We start from the raw sequence: 18,999 nt of genomic DNA on the forward strand, positions 1-18,999 counted from the left end.
TGCCAGTGCCAGGACGGTGCCAGAACAGTGCCAGGACAGTGCCAGGACAGTGCCAGTGCCAGGACAGTGCCAGGACAGTGCCAGGACAGTGCCAGTGCCAGGACAGTGCCAGTGCCAGGACAGTGCCAGTGCCAGGACAGTGCCGGTGCCAGGACAGTGCCAGTGCCAGGACGGTGCCAGGACAGTGCCAGGACAGTGCCAGTGCCAGGACAGTGCCGGTGCCAGGACAGTGCCAGTGCCAGGACAGTGCCAGTGCCAGGACAGTGCCGGTGCCAGGACAGTGCCGGTGCCAGGACAGTGCCAGTGCCAGGACGGTGCCAGGACAGTGCCAGTGCCAGGACAGTGCCAGTGCCAGGACAGCGCCAGTGCCAGGACAGTGTCAGTGCCAGGACGGTGCCAGGACAGTGCCAGGACAGTGCCAGTGCCAGGACGGTGCCAGGACAGTGCCAGTGCCAGGACAGTGCCAGGACAGTGCCAGGACGGTGCCAGGACAGTGCCAGGACAGTGCCAGGACAGTGCCAGTGCCAGGACAGTGCCAGTGCCAGGACAGTGCCAGTGCCAGGACGGTGCCAGGACGGTGCCAGGACAGTGCCAGCTCCGGTGCCAGCTCCGGTGCCGGTGCCTCCCACCTGGGCTCTGTGACCAGCCGAGCACACCTGGACACCAGGTGAGCTCAGGGTTGGGGTCAGGCCGGCCCCGTGGTCACTGTCACCCACGGGGGTGGCACCAGTGTCCCCGGTGCTCCCTGGGGACAGATTGGGGGGGTCTCGCACTGTGGCTCCCACGGGGGGCACCGGCGGGGACCCCGACACCCCCTGCCCTGGCTGGGGACAGCCGGTGCCCCCCGGGCGGGTCCCGGGAGCTTTGGGCACGGGGGCTGCAGGACAGGCCCGGGGGGCTCCGGGTGTCCCTGGCCTGGGGTGGGCACGCGGTGCGGGAGCCTGTGGTGTGGGACCCTCCCGGGTGAGACCCTCCGGGGTGAGACCCTCCAGTGTGAAACGTGAAACCCACCGGGGTGAGAGAGACCCTCCGGTGTGAAACGTGAAACCCACCGGGGTGGGACCCTCCAGTGTGAAACCCACCGGGGTGAGACCCACCGGGATGAGAGAGACCCTCTGGTGCTGGACCCTCCGGTTCGGGGCTCCCAGACCCCCGGAGCCACCAGGCCGGTTCCTGGGGCTGGGGGGAGCCTTGGGCGGGGGTCGTGTCCCCGTGTCCCCGTGTCCCCGTGTCCCCGTGTCCCCACCGTCCGGGGGGCGGCTGGCGCTGCCGGGGTGGCGGAGCGGGGCCGGATCCCGGTGTCCCCAGCAGCCGGTTCCGGTTCGTTCCGGTGCTCGGCCCCCCGGCGGTGCCCCCCATTGCCCGGTGTCCGGTTCCGGTTCGTTCCGGTGCTCGGCCCCCCGGCGGTGCCCCCCATTGCCCGGTGTCCGGTTCCGGTTCGTTCCGGTGCTCGGCCCCCCGGCGGTGCCCCCCATTGCCCGGTGTCCGGTTCCGGTTCGTTCCGGTGCTCGGCCCCCCGGCGGTGCCCCCCCCATTGCCCGGTTCCGGTTCCGGTTCCGGTTCCGGTTCGTTCCGGTGCTCGCCCCCCGGCGGTGCCGCCCCCGGCCCGGCCCCTTCCGCCGCCGCCATCGGGCCATGCAGCGGGTGAGGCCGGGCCGGGCCCGGGGCTGGGGGGCGGCGGGGGGGGCGGAGGGGCCGGGCCCCGCCCGGGGGTCCCTGCGGAGGGGAGGGGGCGTAGGGCGGGATGAGCCCGGGGGTCCCCGCGGAGGGGAGGGGGCGTTGGGCGGGATGAGCCCGGGGGTCCCTGCGGAGGGGAGGGGGCGTTGGGCGGGATGAGCCCGGGGGTCCCGCCCGGGGGAGCCCAGCGGGGGCCGCCCCCCCTGAGCCCCGCGCTGTCCCTGCCGGGGGCCGCCCCCCGAGGTGACATTCCGTAGGTGACATTCCGTAGGTGACATTCCATAGGTGACATTCCGTAGGTGACATTCCGTAGGTGACATTCCGTAGGTGACGTTCCAGGAGGTGACATTCCATAGGTGACGTTCCATAGGTGACATTCCGTAGGTGACATTCCGTAGGTGACGTTCCAGGAGGTGACATTCGAGGACGTGGCCGTGTATTTCTCCCCCGAGGAGTGGGCGCAGCTGGCGCCCTGGCAGCGGGCGCTGCACCGGCAGGTCATGTGCGACAACCACGAGCTGGTGGCCGCCCTGAGGGGTGAGGGTCGGGGCGTGGGGTGACATGGGCAGGGGTGACATGGGCAGGGTGTGACATGGGACAGGTGTGACATGGGCAGGGGTGACATGGGCAAGGGTGACATGGGACAGGTGTGACATGGGCAGGGGTGACATGGGTGGGGGTGACATGGGACAGGTGTGACATGGACAGGTGTGACATGGGACAGGGGGTGACAAGGGACAGGTGTGACATGGACAGGGGTGACATGGGGCAGGTGTGACATGGGCAGGGGTGACATGGGCAGGGGTGACATGGGACAGGTGTGACATGGGCAGGTGTGACATGGGCAGGGGTGACATGGGCAGGTGTGACATGGGACAGGTGTGACATGGGCAGGGGTGACATGGGCAAGGGTGACATGGGACAGGTGTGACATGGGCAGGGGTGACATGGGCAGGTGTGACATGGGACAGGGGTGACATGGACAGGTGTGACATGGGACAGGGGTGACATGGGCAGGGGTGACATGGGACAGGTGTGACATGGGACAGGTGTGACATGGGTGGGGGTGACATGGGACAGGTGTGACATGGACAGGTGTGACATGGGACAGGGGGTGACAAGGGACAGGTGTGACATGGGACAGGTGTGACATGGGCAGGTGTGACATGGGCAGGGGTGACATGGGCAGGTGTGACATGGGACAGGTGTGACATGGGCAGGGGTGACATGGGCAAGGGTGACATGGGACAGGTGTGACATGGGCAGGGGTGACATGGGCAGGGGTGACATGGGCAGGGGTGACATGGGCAGGTGTGACATGGGACAGGGGTGACATGGACAGGTGTGACATGGGCAGGTGTGACATGGGCAGGGTGTGACATGGGACAGGTGTGACATGGGACAGGTGTGACATGGGCAGGTGTGACATGGGCAGGGGTGACATGGGCAGGTGTGACATGGGACAGGTGTGACATGGGCAGGGGTGACATGGGCAGGTGTGACATGGGCAGGGTGTGACATGGACGGGTGTGACATGGGACAGGTGTGACATGGGACAGGTGTGACATGGGCAGGTGTGACATGGGACAGGTGTGACATGGGACAGGTGTGACATGGGCAGGGGTGACATGGGCAGGGGTGACATGGGTGGGGGTGACATGGGACAGGTGTGACATGGGCAGGGGTGACATGGGACAGGTGTGACATGGGACAGGTGTGACATGGGCAGGGGTGACATGGGCAGGGGTGACATGGGCAGGGGTGACATGGGTGGGGGTGACATGGGACAGGTGTGACATGGGCAGGGGTGACATGGGGCTGGGGATGACATGGGACAGGTGTGACATGGGACAGGTGTGACATGGGACAGGTGTGACATGGGCAGGTGTGACATGGGCAGGGGTGACATGGGCAGGTGTGACATGGGACAGGTGTGACATGGGCAGGGGTGACATGGGCAGGTGTGACATGGGCAGGTGTGACATGGGACAGGTGTGACATGGGACAGGTGTGACATGGGCAGGTGTGACATGGGACAGGTGTGACATGGGACAGGTGTGACATGGTCAGGGGTGACATGGGCAGGTGTGACATGGGCAGGTGTGACATGGGCAGGGTGTGACATGGGCAGGGTGTGACATGGGTGGGGGTGACATGGGCAGGGGTGACATGGGACAGGTGTGACATGGGCAGGTGTGACATGGGCAGGGGTGACATGGGGCTGGGGACACAGTTGAAGGCCGGGCCGGGGGTCCGCAGGCTGGGCCGGGGTCCGCAGGCTGGGCCGGGGTTTGGAGGCCGGGCCGGGGGTCTGGAGGCCAAGCCGGGGTCCGCAGGCTGGGCCGGGGTCCGCAGCCCGGTTGCCCCCCGGGGCTCCCCCCATCCCTCCGTGTGTCCCCGGGGTGTTGAAATGGCTGCGGGTGCCCCGGGCCGCTGTCCCCAGCTCAGCCCCCGGCCTGGTGACAATTCCCTGCCGCTGTGGGGGACACTGAGGGTCCCCTCTCCCACACAGACCCCAACTCCAAGGTCAGCCACGTGAAGGAGGAGTCACACGGGGGGGTTCCCTGCGCCGGGGGGCAGAGCGGAGCTCCTGACACCATTGACAGGGGTGAGTGACCGGGGACAGCCCTGGGGACACCTGGGGACAGCCCTGGGGACACCTGGGGACACCTGGGGACACCACTGGGGACACCTGGGGACAGCCCTGGGGACACCTGGGGACACCTGGGGACCCCCTGGGGACACCTGGGGACAACCCTGGGGACACCCCTGGGGACACCTGGGGACACCCCTGGGGACACCCCTGGGGACACCTGGGGACACCCTGTGGGGACACCTGGGGACACCCCGCGGGTCTGGGGGCTCGCTGTGGGACGAGGGGCTGGCCCTGGCCGGAGGTGGGACAGGTGGTGACATTTCGGACAGGTGTCCGACACCCCCTGGCCGGGCCCGGGGTCCCCCCGCGGTGTCACGGGGGGGGGGCGGTGGTGGCACCGGCGGTGGCTCCGGGACCGTGGCGCGGTGACGCTCCGTTCCCAGCAGGTGCCTGGAGCGGCTGCGACAGCAAGGATGACACCGGGGGGCGCCGGGACCCGCGGGCCGGTGTCCCCCGCTCCTGCCGGGGTGGCAGCGAGCCCGGGGGCTGCGCCAGGGCCCGGCCCCGGTGGCCGCCGCCGGTGCCGGGGCTCCGGGTGCGCGGGCCGAGCTGCGGGGCCGGGGCCGCGCTCCGGGCGCCCCCGGGCCGGCCGCACCCGTGCGGCTCCTGCGGCAGAACCTTCCGGCACCGCCGCAGCCTCCTGGCTCACAAGAAGCTGCGGGGAGGGGCCCGGGCCCGGCACGACTGTCCCGACTGCGGCCGCTCCTTCTGCCTGCGGGGGGATCTCCTGCGGCACCGGGACGGGCACCGGGCGCGGCCCCCGCGGCGCTTCCCGGGCCAGGAGCGGCCGTTCGAGTGCGGGCGCTGCGGGCGCAGCTTCAGCTGGAGGGAGAGCCTGGAGCTTCACCTGCGGGGCCACGGGCGCCCCGAGCGCGCCCACCCGTGCCCCGAGTGCGGGCGCGTGTTCCCGCACCGGGGGCACCTGTGGCTGCACCGGCGGGCGCACTCGGCGCTGCGGCCCTTCCCCTGCCCCCGCTGCGGCCGCGCCTTCGCCTCCCGGGCCAACCTCAGCAGCCACCGCAGAACGCGGCGACACTGCCGGCCCCGCGGGCACGGACCCCCGGGCGGTGGGGACGGGGACAGGGACAGAGACCCCCGAGGGGACAGGGACCCCCCAGGGGACGGGGACAGGGACAGGGACAGAGATCCCCCAGGGGACAGGGACCCCCGGGGGGACGGGGACAGGGACAGGGACAAGGACAGGGACCCCCCAGGGGACAGGGACAGGGACCCCCGGGGGAACAGGGACAGGGACCCCCCAGGGGACGGGGACAGAGATCCCCACAGGGGCAGGGACCCCCCAGGGGACAGGGACAGGGACCCCCGGGGGGACAGGGACAGGGACCCCCCCAGGGGACGGGGACAGGGACAGGGACAGGGACAGGGACAAGGACAGAGATCCCCAGGGGAACAGGGACAGGGACCCCCCAGGGGACAGGGACCCCCACGGGGATAGGGACAGGGACAAGGACAGTGACCCCTGAGGGGACAGGGACAGGGACAGAGATCCCCGAGGGGACAGGGACCCCCCAGGGGACAGGGACCCCAGCAGTGATAGGGCCGTGCTTGGGGACAGGGACAGCGTTAGGGACCCCTGTGGGGGTGGGGACCTGCTCAGGGATGGGGACCCCCGCGGGGATGGGGACCCCCCAAGGACAGGAACCCCCGCGGGGATGGGGCCGTGCTTGGGGACAGGGACCCCCTTGGGCACAGGGGGCTCCCGGCGGGTGACCAGCAGTAGCCGAGGGGCCATCGCGGTGCTCCGGTGGATGTGACCTCGCTGCTGGAACCCCGGGACTCCTCCGTGTCCCCTCAGAGCTGGGGAACCCCGGGATGTCTCCGGGTTCCCTTTGGCTCCTAAAGCGTCTGCGATGTCCCCCGGGTCCCTCCGGGACCTCCTCCATGTGCCTTGCCCACCTCGGAAACGCTCTCCAGGACAATTCTCCGTGTCCCTTTGGACCTTGGGATGTCCCTTTGGACCTTGGGATGTCCCTTTGGACCTTGAGATGTCCCTTTGGAGCTTGGGATGTCCATTTGGAGCTTGGGATGTCCATTTGGAGCTTGGGATGTCCATTTGGAGCTTGGGATGTCCATTTGGACCTTGAGATGTCCCTTTGGACCTTGGGATGTCCCTTTGGACCTTGGGATGTCCCTTTGGACCTTGGGATGTCCCTTTGGACCTTGGGATGTCCATTTGGACCTTGGAATGTCCATTTGGACCTTGGGATGTCCCTTTGGACCTTGGGATGTCCCTTTGGAGCTTGGGATGTCCCCAGCGCTCCCCAGCTCTCCCAGGGAAATCCCTCTGGGACGGTTCCCCGTGAGAAAATCCCCCAGGGATGTTTCCCTGTGACCCCGAGGTATCTTCAGACCCTGAAAAATCCCCCAGGGATGTTTCTCCGTGACCCCGAGGTATCTTCACACCCTGGAAAATCCCCCAGGGATGTTTCCTTGTGACCCTGAGGTATCTTCAGACCCTGGAACACCCCCAGGGATGTTTCTCCGAGCTCTCCTCAGACACTGAAGTACCTTTGGATCCTGGAATGTCCCCCCGGGGCATTTCCCAGTCCCTGCCAGTCCCACCGGGGCCCTGCCCCGTGCTCGTATTTAAAGTCAGACGTTTTATTTATTTATTTTATTTTATTATTTTTTTTCTATGTAATTTATCATTCTTTTTTATTATTTCTCTTTTGTTTTATTCAAGTTACTCCAGTTGTTCGCTTCTGCTTCCTGCTCCATTCTGTTCTCCCTGTTCCATTTAATTCTATTTATTTCTATTCTGTGTGATCTCTGTAATTGGGAGGGGGCTGTGGGGGTTCGGTTTTCTCGGGGCCGGAGGGAATTGCAGCGGATCTGTTCCCGAGGAGGAGTTTCTGGGAGTTCTCTCGCTCGGGGACGATCTTTGTGAGCAGTTTTACACCCTGAAAACAGCCCCAGAGCTGCCGGCAGCGCGGTTCTCTCCGGTCCCAACGGTGGGGCCGGGGGTGCTGATCCCTTCCTGTGAAAGCCGGAATGGAAAACCCCAGAAAAACCCCAGAAAACCAAAAAAACCCCAGAAAAACACAAAAAACCCCAGAAAAACTCCAAAAAACCCCAGAAAAACCCCAGAAAACCAAAAAAACCCCAGAAAAACACAAAAAAAACCCAGAAAAACACAAAAAAACCCCAGAAAACAAAAAAAAAAACCCAGAAAAACCCCATAAAACCCCAGAAAAACCCCAGAAAAACCCCAGAAAACCAAAAAAACCCCAGAAAAACACAAAAAAACCCCAGAAAATCCCAGAAAAACCAAAAAAAACCCAGAAAAACTCCAGAAAAACTCCAGAAAAACCAAAAAAAACCCCATAAAACCCCCCAAAAAACCCAGAAAAACCCCATAAAAACCAAAAAAAACCCCATAAAAACCAAAAAAAACCCCATAAAAACCAAAAAAAACCCCCAGAAAAACCCCAGAAAACCCCAGAAAAACCAAAAAAACCCCAGGAAACCCCAGAAAAACCAAAAAGGTCACAAAATAAAACCCCTGTTCCTAAAAGCGCGTTCCGGTGAGTGCTGGGAGGGAGGGAGGGAGGGAGGGAAGGAAGGAAGGAAGTGGCGGAAGGAAGGAAGGAAGTGGCGGAAGTGGCGGAAGTGGCGGAAGTGGCGGAAGTGGCGGAAGTGGCGGAAGGAAGGAAGGAAGGAAGGAAGGAAGGAAGGAAGGAAGGAAGGAAGGAAGGAAGGAAGGAAGGAAGGAAGGAAGGAAGGAAGGAAGGAAGGAAGGAAGGAAGGAAGGAAGGAAGGAAGGAAGGAAGGAGGGAGGGAGGGAGGGAGGGAGGGAGGGGCAGGGCTCTTGTGACAGCAGGAGCCACCACGTGTCCCCTCAGTGTCCCCTCAATGTCCCCTCAGTGTCCCCTCAGTGTCCCCTCAATGTCCCCAATGTCCCATCAATGTCCCCAATGTCCCCTCAGTGTCCCCTCAATGTCCCCAATGTCCCATCAATGTCCCCAACGCCCCCTCAGTGCCCCCTCAGTGTCCCCTCAGTGTCCCCTCAATGTCCCCAATGTCCCATCAATGTCCCCTCAGTGTCCCCTCTGTGTCCCCCTCCCCAAACAAACAAACACCAAAATCAGAGTTAATGAAGAACTGATTAAAAATGCAAATGAGGCTGGGGGGGCCCGGGGGGTTCTGCACAGCTGGGGGGCACCCGCAGCCCCCGAGCCGCTCCCAGTTCACCCCAGTTCATCCCAGTTCATCCCAGTTCAATCTCAGTTCAATTCCAGTTCATCCCAGTTCATCCCAGTTCATCCCAGTTCATCCCAGTTCAATCCCAGTTCATCCCAGTTCAATCCCAGTTCAATCCCAGTTCATCCCAGTTCATCCCAGTTCAATCCCAGTTCAATCCCAGTTCATCCCAGTTCATCCCAGTTCATCCCCGTTCATCCCAGTTCATCCCAGTTCATCCCAGTTCAATCCCAGTTCAATCCCAGTTCGTCCCCGTTCATCCCAGTTCATCCCAGTTCATCCCAGTTCAATCCCAGTTCAATCCCAGTTCATCCCAGTTCATCCCAGTTCATCCCAGTTTGTCCCAGTCCATCCCAGTTTGTCCCAGTTTATCCCAGTTCATCCCAGTTCATCCCAGTTTGTCCCAGTTTATCCCATCCACATCCACACGGCTTTTAAATCCGCACGGGTGGAGCTCCCGAATGTCCCGCCGGTGTCACCCGGGGCTGTGTCACCTCCGTGTCACCTCCGTGTCACTCCATGTCACCTCCGTGTCACCTCCGTGTCACCCCCGGCTGTGTCACCATGTCACTCCGTGCCCCCCAGGCAGTGTCACCGTGTCACCTCCGTGTCACCCGGGGCTGTGTCACCTCCGTGTCACCTCCGTGTCACTCCGTGTCACCCAGGGCTGTGTCACCATGTCACTCCGTGCCCCCCAGGCGGTGTCACCGTGTCACCCCGTGTCACCCCGTGCCCCCTGGCTGTGTCACTCCATGTCCCCCCCGGCGGTGTCACCCCGTGTCCCCCCCCAGGCGGTGTCACCGTGTCACCCCGGCTGTGTCACCCTGTCACTCCATGTCCCCCCCGGCGGTGCCACCCCCGCGGTCCCGGTGCCGAGTTCGGGATGTCCCGGTTCCGCCGGAGGAGCGGCCGGGGGGGCTCGGGGGAGGGGACAGGGCGGGGGACCCTCGGTGTCCCTGTGGGGGCGGCCCCGGCCCTTGGCGCTGGCCGCTCAAATGAGTGAAAATTCCCCAATTTCCATTTCCTCTCTTTTTTTGTGTTCCAGGTAAATCCGCGGTGCCGGGAGACATTTCCCGGTTCAGTCCCTGCGGTGGGAGCGGAGCCGGGAGCGCCCGGGGGGGCTGAGGGGTCTCCAGGGACTGGGATTTGTGGGACCCCATCTCCTCCGGGAGTCTGACCCCGACCCCAACCCCGACCCCGACCCCGGAGCTCCGGGGGGAGCGGGGGGATGGAGGGGGCTCACCCCGGGATCCCCCAGCGGGGCTCCAAGGACATCCCCCCCTTCTCCCGCATCCTCCTGCGCCCGCAGCGCTCCCAAGGGAGATCCAGCAGATCCCAGGAAGGAAACAGCGGGAAGAAGGGTCCGGGACAGCCGGGAGGCCTCAGGGAACGGGAATTCCGCTCCCTTGGGGCTCAGGGGTTTGGCTCTCCCCCATTTCTGGAGACGCTCTCGGCGCCTGGCTGGGACCTGCTCCTGGATTTCCACGGATCCCGGGACCTCGAGGGGATTTTGGGGGAAGCTGCGATCCCAGGAAACGGGAGCAGGGCCCTGGGAAGAGCAGGGTCCTTCCCTGGAGGGGCTGAAGGGGCAGCAAAAACCTCCCGGGTTCAGAATCCCAAAGGCTCCGGGTCCTTCTGGGAGCTCCTGCAGGGGAGAGGGTTCGGAACGTCCCGCTTGGGAATGGGTTTGGATTGTCAAATTTGGGAATGGGTTCGGAATGAAAAATTTGGGAATGGGTTTGGAATGAAAAATTTGGGAATGGGTTTGGAATGAAAAACTTGGGAATGGGTTTGGAATGAAAAATTTGGGAATGGGTTTGGAATGAAAAATTTGGGAATGGTTTTGGAATGTCCCGCTTGGGAATGGGTTTGGATTGAAAAACTTGGGAATGGGTTTGGAATGAAAAACTTGGGAATGGGTTTGGAATGAAAAATTTGGGAATGGGTTTGGAATGTCACATTTGGGAACAGGTTTGGAATGGTCCCAATTGGGAGAGGGTTTGGATTGTCAAATTTGGGAATCCCACATGGGAGCAGGTCTGGAATGTTCCATTTGGGAATGGTCCTGCATGGGAATGGGTTTGGAATGTCACATTTTGGGAATGGGTTTGGAATGTCACATTTTGGGGTCCCACATGGGAGCAGGTCTGGAATGTTCCATTTAGGAATGGATTCGGAATGAAAATTTGGGAACAGGTTTGGAATGGTCCCACATGGGAATGAATTTGGATTGTCAAATTTGGGAATGGGTTTGGAATGTCACATTTTGGGGTCCCACATGGGAGAGGGTCTGGAATGTCACATTTGGGAATCCCACATGGGAGAGGGTCTGGAATGTTCCATTTGGGAATCCCAGATGGGAGAGGGTCTGGAATGCCACACGGTTTAAATGGGAAGGGGGTCATGGAGTGAGAAGGGGGATTCTGGGGAGAATTCCCCTGAAGCTTTGGGGGAGGCTGGGGCAGGATCCCCTCCCGGGGAGCGGCGGGAGGAGCTCTGTAAAAATCGGTGCCTGAATTTGGGAAAGGGGAGGTTGGAAAAGGGGGGGGTCGCAGGCCGGGAGCCCCCGAGCCCCTCTGGGAACCCTCGGGGGGGGGGGGGTGAAGAGTCCCCAGGCGGGGGCGGGGGCTCAGCTGAGCCCCCCTGGAATGGCCGGGGAAGGAAAAGGTGAATTTGTGCGGGACACAGGAGGAGCTGGGAATTCCTGCAGAGCCAGACTGGGCTGTGGGAGCGGCAGGGAGGTGTCCGGGATTAACAGGAATTGGGACAGAATCGCCTCTGAAATGGGAACATCGGGGGGGACACAGGAAATTCGGGGTCTGCCTCAAACCCCCCGGCTGGGGAGAGAGAAATTTCGGAAAATTGGGTGCTCAAAGACCTTTCTGGGATTACAAATCCCAATACCCGAGTCAGAAGCCACCCAGGAAAAGATTTTTATGTTTAAATGAAACTGAACACACAGATAAATTAAATTAAACAAACAGGGGATGAAGGGGAGGCCGAACCCCCCTGGCCAGGTCCTGGCTGATGAAGTGAGGATCCCTCCCAGACCCGAATCCAGCCGGGGAAGGCAAACACAACCTCCTGCTGAAGGGGAGGCCAGGGAAGCTCTGGCAGAGCTGAAATCTCCTTAGGAAGGAGGGTTTGGGAAGGGGGGTGGTGTCGCCCTGAAAACTCAGCTTCTGAGCTGGCTGGCACGGTTTTCTGAGCCTTTCCCAGGACAGGGACTGTAAACAGAGATAAGCGCACATTCCTTCTGTTCCACGTCTTGTGTTGGGCATCTCTCACGGCCGGAGCAGTGGGAAGTGTTATCCTGACCCTCCCATCCCTGGCCGTGGGCAGAAACCGATAAATCCTGCGAGGAAAAATAAACTCTCTCTTCCTTTCAGCACACCTGGAGTCCGTGTGAGCTGTTTTGTGTCCGACAGCGACGGGGGACAGGAGACAGCAGCAGCTCCCAGCAGCATTTCGGGGTGATTCCCACAACAGTCCCAGGCACTGATCCAGCCCAGAGCCCTGGAGCTGCTGCGGGGACAGAGACGCTCCTGAGGCTGCCCCGGGCACCTCGGACACCTCTGGAGCTGGGATTGCTCTGGAGCCAGGATGGGTTTGTTCTGGAGCTGGGATTGGTTTATTCTGGAGCTGGGATTCGTTCTGGAGCTGGGATTGGTTTATTCTGGAGCTGGGATTTATTCTGGAGCTGGGATTTGCTCTGGAGCTGGGATTGGTTTACTCTGGAGCTGGGATTGGTTTGTTCTGGAGCTGGGATTTGCCGTGGAGCTGGGATTTGCTCTGGAGCTGGGATTTACTCTGGAGCTGGGATTTGCTCTGGAGCTGGGATTGGTTTGTTCTGGAGCTGGGATTTGTTCTGGAGCTGGGATTGGTTTGTTCTGGAGCTGGGATTTGTTCTGGAGCTGGGATTGGTTTATCCTGGAGCTGGGATTTGCCCTGGAGCTGGGATTTGCCCTGGAGCTGGGATTTGCTCTGGAGCTGGGATTTGCTCTGGAGCTGGGGTTTGCTCTGGAGCTGGGATTTGCTCTGGAGCTGGGATTTGCTCTGGAGCTGGGATTTACTCTGGAGCTGGGATTTGCCCTGGAGCTGGGATTTGTTCTGGAGCTGGGATTTGTTCTGGAGCTGGGATTGGTTTACTCTGGAGCTGGGATTGGTTTGTTCTGGAGCTGGGATTTATTCTGGAGCTGGGATTGGTTTACTCTGGAGCTGGGATTGGTTTGTTCTGGCGCTGGGATTTACTCTGGAGCTGGGATTTGTTCTGGAGCTGGGATTTGCTCTGGAGCTGAGATTTGTTCTGGAGTTGGGATTGGTTTGTTCTGGAGCCGGGGTTTACTCTGGAGCTGGGATTGGTTTATTCTGGAGCTGGGATTTGCTCTGGAGCTGGGATTTATTCTGGAGTTGGGATTGGTTTATTCTGGAGCTGGGGTTTGCCCTGGAGCTGGGATTGGTTTATTCTGGAGCTGGGATTTGCTCTGGAGCTGGGATTTGCCCTGGAGCTGGGGTTTGCTCTGGAGCTGGGATTTGCTCTGGAGCTGGGATTTGTTCTGGAGCTGGGATTTGCTCTGGAGCTGGGATTTGCTCTGGAGCTGGGGTTTGCTCTGGAGCTGGGATTTGTTCTGGAGCCGGGGTTTGCTCTGGAGCTGGGATTGGTTTATTCTGGAACTGGGATTTGCTCTGGAGCTGGGATTTGCCCTGGAGCTGGGATTTGCTCTGGAGCTGGGATTGGTTTATTCTGGAGCTGGGATTTGTTCTGGAGCTGGGATTTACTCTGGAGCTGGGATTGGTTTATTCTGGAGCTGGGATTTGTTCTGGAGCTGGGATTGGTTTATTCTGGAGCTGGGATTTGTTCTGGAGCTGGGATTTGCCCTGGAGCTGGGATTTGCCCTGGAGCTGGGATTTGCTCTGGAGCTGGGATTGGTTTATTCTGGAGCTGGGATTTACTCTGGAGCTGGGATTGGTTTATTCTGGAGCTGGGATTTGTTCTGGAGCTGGGATTGGTTTATTCTGGAGCTGGGATTTGTTCTGGAGCTGGGATTTGCCCTGGAGCTGGGATTTGCCCTGGAGCTGGGATTTGCTCTGGAGCTGGGATTGGTTTATTCTGGAGCTGGGATTTACTCTGGAGCTGGGATTTGCCCTGGAGCTGGGATTTGCTCTGGAGCTGGGATTTGCTCTGGAGCTGGGATTGGTTTATTCTGGAGCTGGGATTGGTTTGTTCTGGAGCTGGGATTGGTTTATTCTGGAGCTGGGATTTGCTCTGGAGCTGGGATTTGCCCTGGAGCTGGGATTGGTTTATTCTGGAACTGGGATTTGCCCTGGAGCTGGGATTTGCTCTGGAGCTGGGATTTGCCCTGGAGAACCCAGAGGATGCCGAGGCTGGGCTGAGGCCGGGGCAGGAGGAGCCGGACCCCGCAGAGCCCCAGATCCGAGATCCCCACGGGGCAAAGGAAGAGGCTGAGCTGGGTTTGGGGTCACCCCCGGGAATCCCAGCGGGTTTGGGGGGTCCCCGATCACCCCAGGGAAGCCCTGGGCCCACAGCAGCTGCTGAGGAGGGCGGCAGTGTCCCCTCGGTGTCCCTGGCAGAGGTGGGGACGTCCTGGGACAGCCCCAAAAATGGGTGACAGCACAGACAGATCCGCTCCCAGCGCTGGAAGCCCCAGAGGACCCCAGCAGGTGCCTGGAGACCTCGTGCGGGCAGGAGACCTCAGAGTTAATGGATAACAGAGGGAAAACAGCAGGAAACGCGTTGGGAAACACAGAATCGCCTTCGCAGGGGGATAGAGCGAGCCCAAACAGCGCAGAAATCAATAGGTCAGCCCTGGAATTGGGGTTTGTTTGTGAAATAATCCCCAGGAAGGCAGGCCAGGGCCGCTGGGACGGGCTCAGGGGGCTCCAGGGACGCGACAGGAGGGGACTGGAACCTTTGGGGCTGGGAAATGTCGCTGGCAGGGCTCGGGAGCTCTGCTGGGAATATTGAGCGGCACCGACCCTTCCCCATCCCCGGTCACCAACAGCTCCCGGCACGGTTTATTCCGGGAACAGCCGGGAACGCGTGTGGGAAACCCGGGATGCGCTCGGCAGAAATCCGGGAGCAGAAATCCCCCGGCTGCGCGGATCCAGAAATGGAGACACATTTCTCACTTCGAAACAGGATCAGTCCTATTTGTCACCGACAGAAAGGCTTCCAAATATCCCTGCGTAAAGCAGGATTTATAAAAAAATTATAGAAATTGATATTTTTTATTTATAAAATTTATTAAAAAATATAAAATTATTAAAAATTAATATATCTTAATATAAAAATTTATAACTTTATAAAAAAAGTAGAATGTTTAGTTTGCCACTGAGGTGAAAAATCGAGATTTTACAGGGGTTTAATAGATGGAGGAGAACAGGGGTGGTTTTTAGCTCTTCCTTCTCTTCCATGAATCTGCAGTTTTTGGGTCACAAAGAGGGATTGGGTTAGAGTTAGTCACAGTTTCAGTTACGTAAGTAAATATAGAAAACATGTTTGTTAAAACAAGCTTCTGGATGAAGAGTTCCTGCTGGTTGATGTTGCACTACTGGGAAGGAGTTTTATTTTATTTTATTTTATTTTATTTTATTTTATTTTATTTTATTTTATTTTATTTTATTTTATTTTATTTTATTTTATTTTATTTTATTTTATTTGACTTTATTTTATTTTACTCTATTCTATTCTATTCTATTCTATTCTATTCTATTCTATTCTATTCTATTCTATTCTATTCTATTCTATTCTATTCTATTCTATTCTACTCTATTCTATTCTATTCTATTCTATTCTATTCTATTTATTTAGTTTTTAAATTAAATTAAATTAAATTTTTATTTTATTTTATTTTATTTTATTTTATTTTATTTTATTTTATTTTATTTTATTTTATTTTATTTTATTTTATTTTATTTTATTTTATTTTATTTTATTTTAGTAACGAGGTGATGCCACGGGGGCGATAAAACCTGCCAAAGAATGGGGAGAACTGAAATCGCAGCGGGATTTTGTGCGGGGGGAGCTGGGCGGGCAGCAAAGGGTTAAAATTCCCGGAGCGAACCTTGGACCTGGCGAAGGATCGGAACCGGGGATCGGAACCGGGGATCGGTACCGGGGATCGGAACCGGGGATCGGAACCGGGGATCAATCCCGGGGATCAGAACCGGGGATCAGAACCGGGGATCAGAACCGGGGATCAATCCCGGGGATCAGAACCGGGGGGATCAGAACCGGGGATCAGAACCGGGGATCGGAACCGGGGATCGGAACCGGGGATCAGAACCGGGGATCAGAACCGGGGATCAATCCCGGGGATCAGAACCGGGGATCAGACCCGGGGATCGGAACCGGGGGGATCAGAACCGGGGATCAATCCCGGGGGGATCAGAACCGGGGATCAGAACCGGGGATCAGAACCGGGGATCAGACCCGGGGGGATCGGAACCGGGGGGATCAGTCCCGGGGATCAGAACCGGGGATCAGTCCCGGGGATCAGAACCGGGGGTTCGGAACCGGGGATCGGAACCGGGGATCGGAACCGGGGACCGGAACCGGGGATCAGAACCGGGGATCGGTACCGGGGATCAGAACCGGGGGATCAGAACCGGGGATCAGAACCGGGGATCAGTCCCGGGGGGATCAGAACCGGGGATCAGAACCGGGGGGATCAGAACCGGGGATCAGAACCGGGGATCAGTCCCGGGGGGATCAGAACCGGGGATCAGAACCGGGGGGATCAGAACCGGGGATCAGAACCGGGGATCAGAACCGGGGATCAGAACCGGGGGGATCGGAACCGGGGATCAGAACCGGGGATCAGAACCGGGGATCGGAACCGGGGATCAGAACCGGGGATCGGAACCGGGGATCAGAACCGGGGATCAGAACCGGGGATCAATCCCGGGGATCAGAACCGGGGATCAGAACCGGGGATCAGACCCGGGGGGATCGGAACCGGGGATCAGAACCGGGGATCGGAACCGGGGGGATCGGAACCGGGGATCAGAACTGGGGATCAGAACCGGGGATCGAACCGGGGATCGGAACCGGGGATCGGAACCGGGGATCAGAACCGGGGATCGGAACCGGGGATCGGAACCGGGGATCGGAACCGGGGGGATCGGAACCGGGGATCAATCCCGGGGATCAATCCCGGGGGGATCAGAACCGGGGATCGGAACCGGGGATCAGAACCGGGGATCAGAACCGGGGATCAGAACCGGGGGGATCAGAACCGGGGGGATCGGAACCGGGGATCGGAACCGGGGATCAATCCCGGGGATCAGAACCGGGGGGATCAGAACCGGGGATCAGAACCGGGGATCAGAACCGGGGATCAGAACCGGGGGGATCGGAACCGGGGATCAGAACCGGGGGGATCAGAACCGGGGATCAGAACCGGGGATCAATCCCGGGGATCAGACCCGGGGGGATCAGAACCGGGGATCAGAACCGGGGATCAGTCCCGGGGGGATCAGAACCGGGGATCAGAACCGGGGGGATCAGAACCGGGGATCAGAACCGGGGATCAGTCCCGGGGGGATCAGAACCGGGGATCAGAACCGGGGGGATCAGAACCGGGGATCAGAACCGGGGATCAGAACCGGGGATCAGAACCGGGGGGATCGGAACCGGGGATCAGAACCGGGGATCAGAACCGGGGATCGGAACCGGGGATCAGAACCGGGGATCGGAACCGGGGATCAGAACCGGGGATCAGAACCGGGGATCAATCCCGGGGATCAGAACCGGGGATCAGAACCGGGGATCAGACCCGGGGGGATCGGAACCGGGGATCAGAACCGGGGATCGGAACCGGGGGGATCGGAACCGGGGATCAGAACTGGGGATCAGAACCGGGGATCGAACCGGGGATCGGAACCGGGGATCGGAACCGGGGATCAGAACCGGGGATCGGAACCGGGGATCGGAACCGGGGATCGGAACCGGGGGGATCGGAACCGGGGATCAATCCCGGGGATCAATCCCGGGGGGATCAGAACCGGGGATCGGAACCGGGGATCAGAACCGGGGATCAGAACCGGGGATCAGAACCGGGGGGATCAGAACCGGGGGGATCGGAACCGGGGATCGGAACCGGGGATCAATCCCGGGGATCAGAACCGGGGGGATCAGAACCGGGGATCAGAACCGGGGATCAGAACCGGGGATCAGAACCGGGGGGATCGGAACCGGGGATCAGAACCGGGGGGATCAGAACCGGGGATCAGAACCGGGGATCAATCCCGGGGATCAGACCCGGGGGGATCAGAACCGGGGATCAGAACCGGGGATCAGAACCGGGGGGATCGGAACCGGGGATCAGAACCGGGGATCGGAACCGGGGATCGGAACCGGGGATCAGCCCCGGGGATCAGAACCGGGGATCAGAACCGGGGATCGGAACCGGGGATCGGAACCGGGGATCAGAACCGGGGATCAGAACCGGGGATCAGAACCGGGGATCGGAACCGGGGATCGGAACCGGGGATCAGAACCGGGGATCAGAACCGGGGGGATCAGCCCCGGGGATCAATCCCGGGGATCAATCCCGGGGGGATCAGAACCGGGGATCGGTACCGGGGATCAGAACCGGAGATCAGTCCCGGGGATCAGAACCGGGGATCAGCCCCGGGGATCAGAACCGGGTATCAGAACCGGGGATCAGCCCCGGGGATCAGACCCGGCCCCAGTGCGGGTGGAGCAGGGCTGGGATGGAACTGGATCATGAATCCCCCAGGACAGAACAGATGGGAGCTGTGAAGCACAAACAATCCACAATATTAAATAAAATAGATATAAATATTAAATAAAATAGATATAAATGTTAAATAAAATATATATAAATGTTAAATAAAATAGATATAAATGTTAAATAAAATAGATATAAATATTACATAAAATAGATATAAATGTTAAATAAAATAGATATAAATGTTAAATAAAATAGATATAAATATTAAATAAAATAGATATAAATATTAAATAAAATAGACATAAATGTTAAATAAAATAGACATAAATATTAAATAAAATAGACATAAATATTAAATAAAATAGATATAAATATTAAATAAAATAGATATAACTATTAAATAATATAGATATAAATGTTAAATAAAATAGATGTAAATATTAAATACAATAATTATAAACACACTCAGGAACTCCCAGCACGTGCCAAGGTACCCGAGTTAAAGCTGCCGGGAGAATCAGCATTGCCTGGCAGTCAGACGGACAGACAGACACACAGACAGTGAGCGATGCTTTTATTTACAGATTTGGGTATTCCTATATTGATATACTGATGTATTGATACAGTGATATATTGATATATTGATACAGTGATATATTGATATATTGAAACAGTGATATATTGATAGAGTGATATAGTGATGTATTGATATATTGATATATTGAT

At 58.9% G+C, this 18,999-nt stretch overlaps 1 protein-coding gene across 1 annotated transcript; it reads left to right on the forward strand.

Annotated features, from left to right (window-relative positions):
- The first annotated feature begins 1,587 nt into the window (after window positions 1-1,587).
- On the forward strand, window positions 1,588-7,108 carry LOC147656065 (uncharacterized). Its single transcript, XM_086855902.1, has 4 exons — window positions 1,588-1,644; window positions 2,076-2,214; window positions 4,190-4,285; window positions 4,720-7,108. The coding sequence occupies exons 1-4, from the start codon at window positions 1,636-1,638 to the stop codon at window positions 5,787-5,789; spliced, it is 1,314 nt and encodes a 437-aa protein (XP_086712028.1). The 5' UTR covers window positions 1,588-1,635; the 3' UTR covers window positions 5,790-7,108.
- Window positions 7,109-18,999: the final 11,891 nt, after the last annotated feature.

Source organism: Cyanistes caeruleus, chromosome 1 (assembly GCF_971803275.1).
Source record: "Cyanistes caeruleus chromosome 1, bCyaCae1.hap1.1, whole genome shotgun sequence".
In the NCBI taxonomy this organism is placed as follows: domain Eukaryota; kingdom Metazoa; phylum Chordata; class Aves; order Passeriformes; family Paridae; genus Cyanistes; species Cyanistes caeruleus.

Excerpts from the sequence above, each read along its gene's own strand:
- LOC147656065 (XM_086855902.1), top strand. Across the intron at positions 2,215-4,189 it reads GCTGGTGGCCGCCCTGAGGG|ACCCCAACTCCAAGGTCAGC; the intron begins GTGAGGGTCGGG and ends TCTCCCACACAG. Across the intron at positions 4,286-4,719 it reads TCCTGACACCATTGACAGGG|GTGCCTGGAGCGGCTGCGAC; the intron begins GTGAGTGACCGG and ends CGTTCCCAGCAG.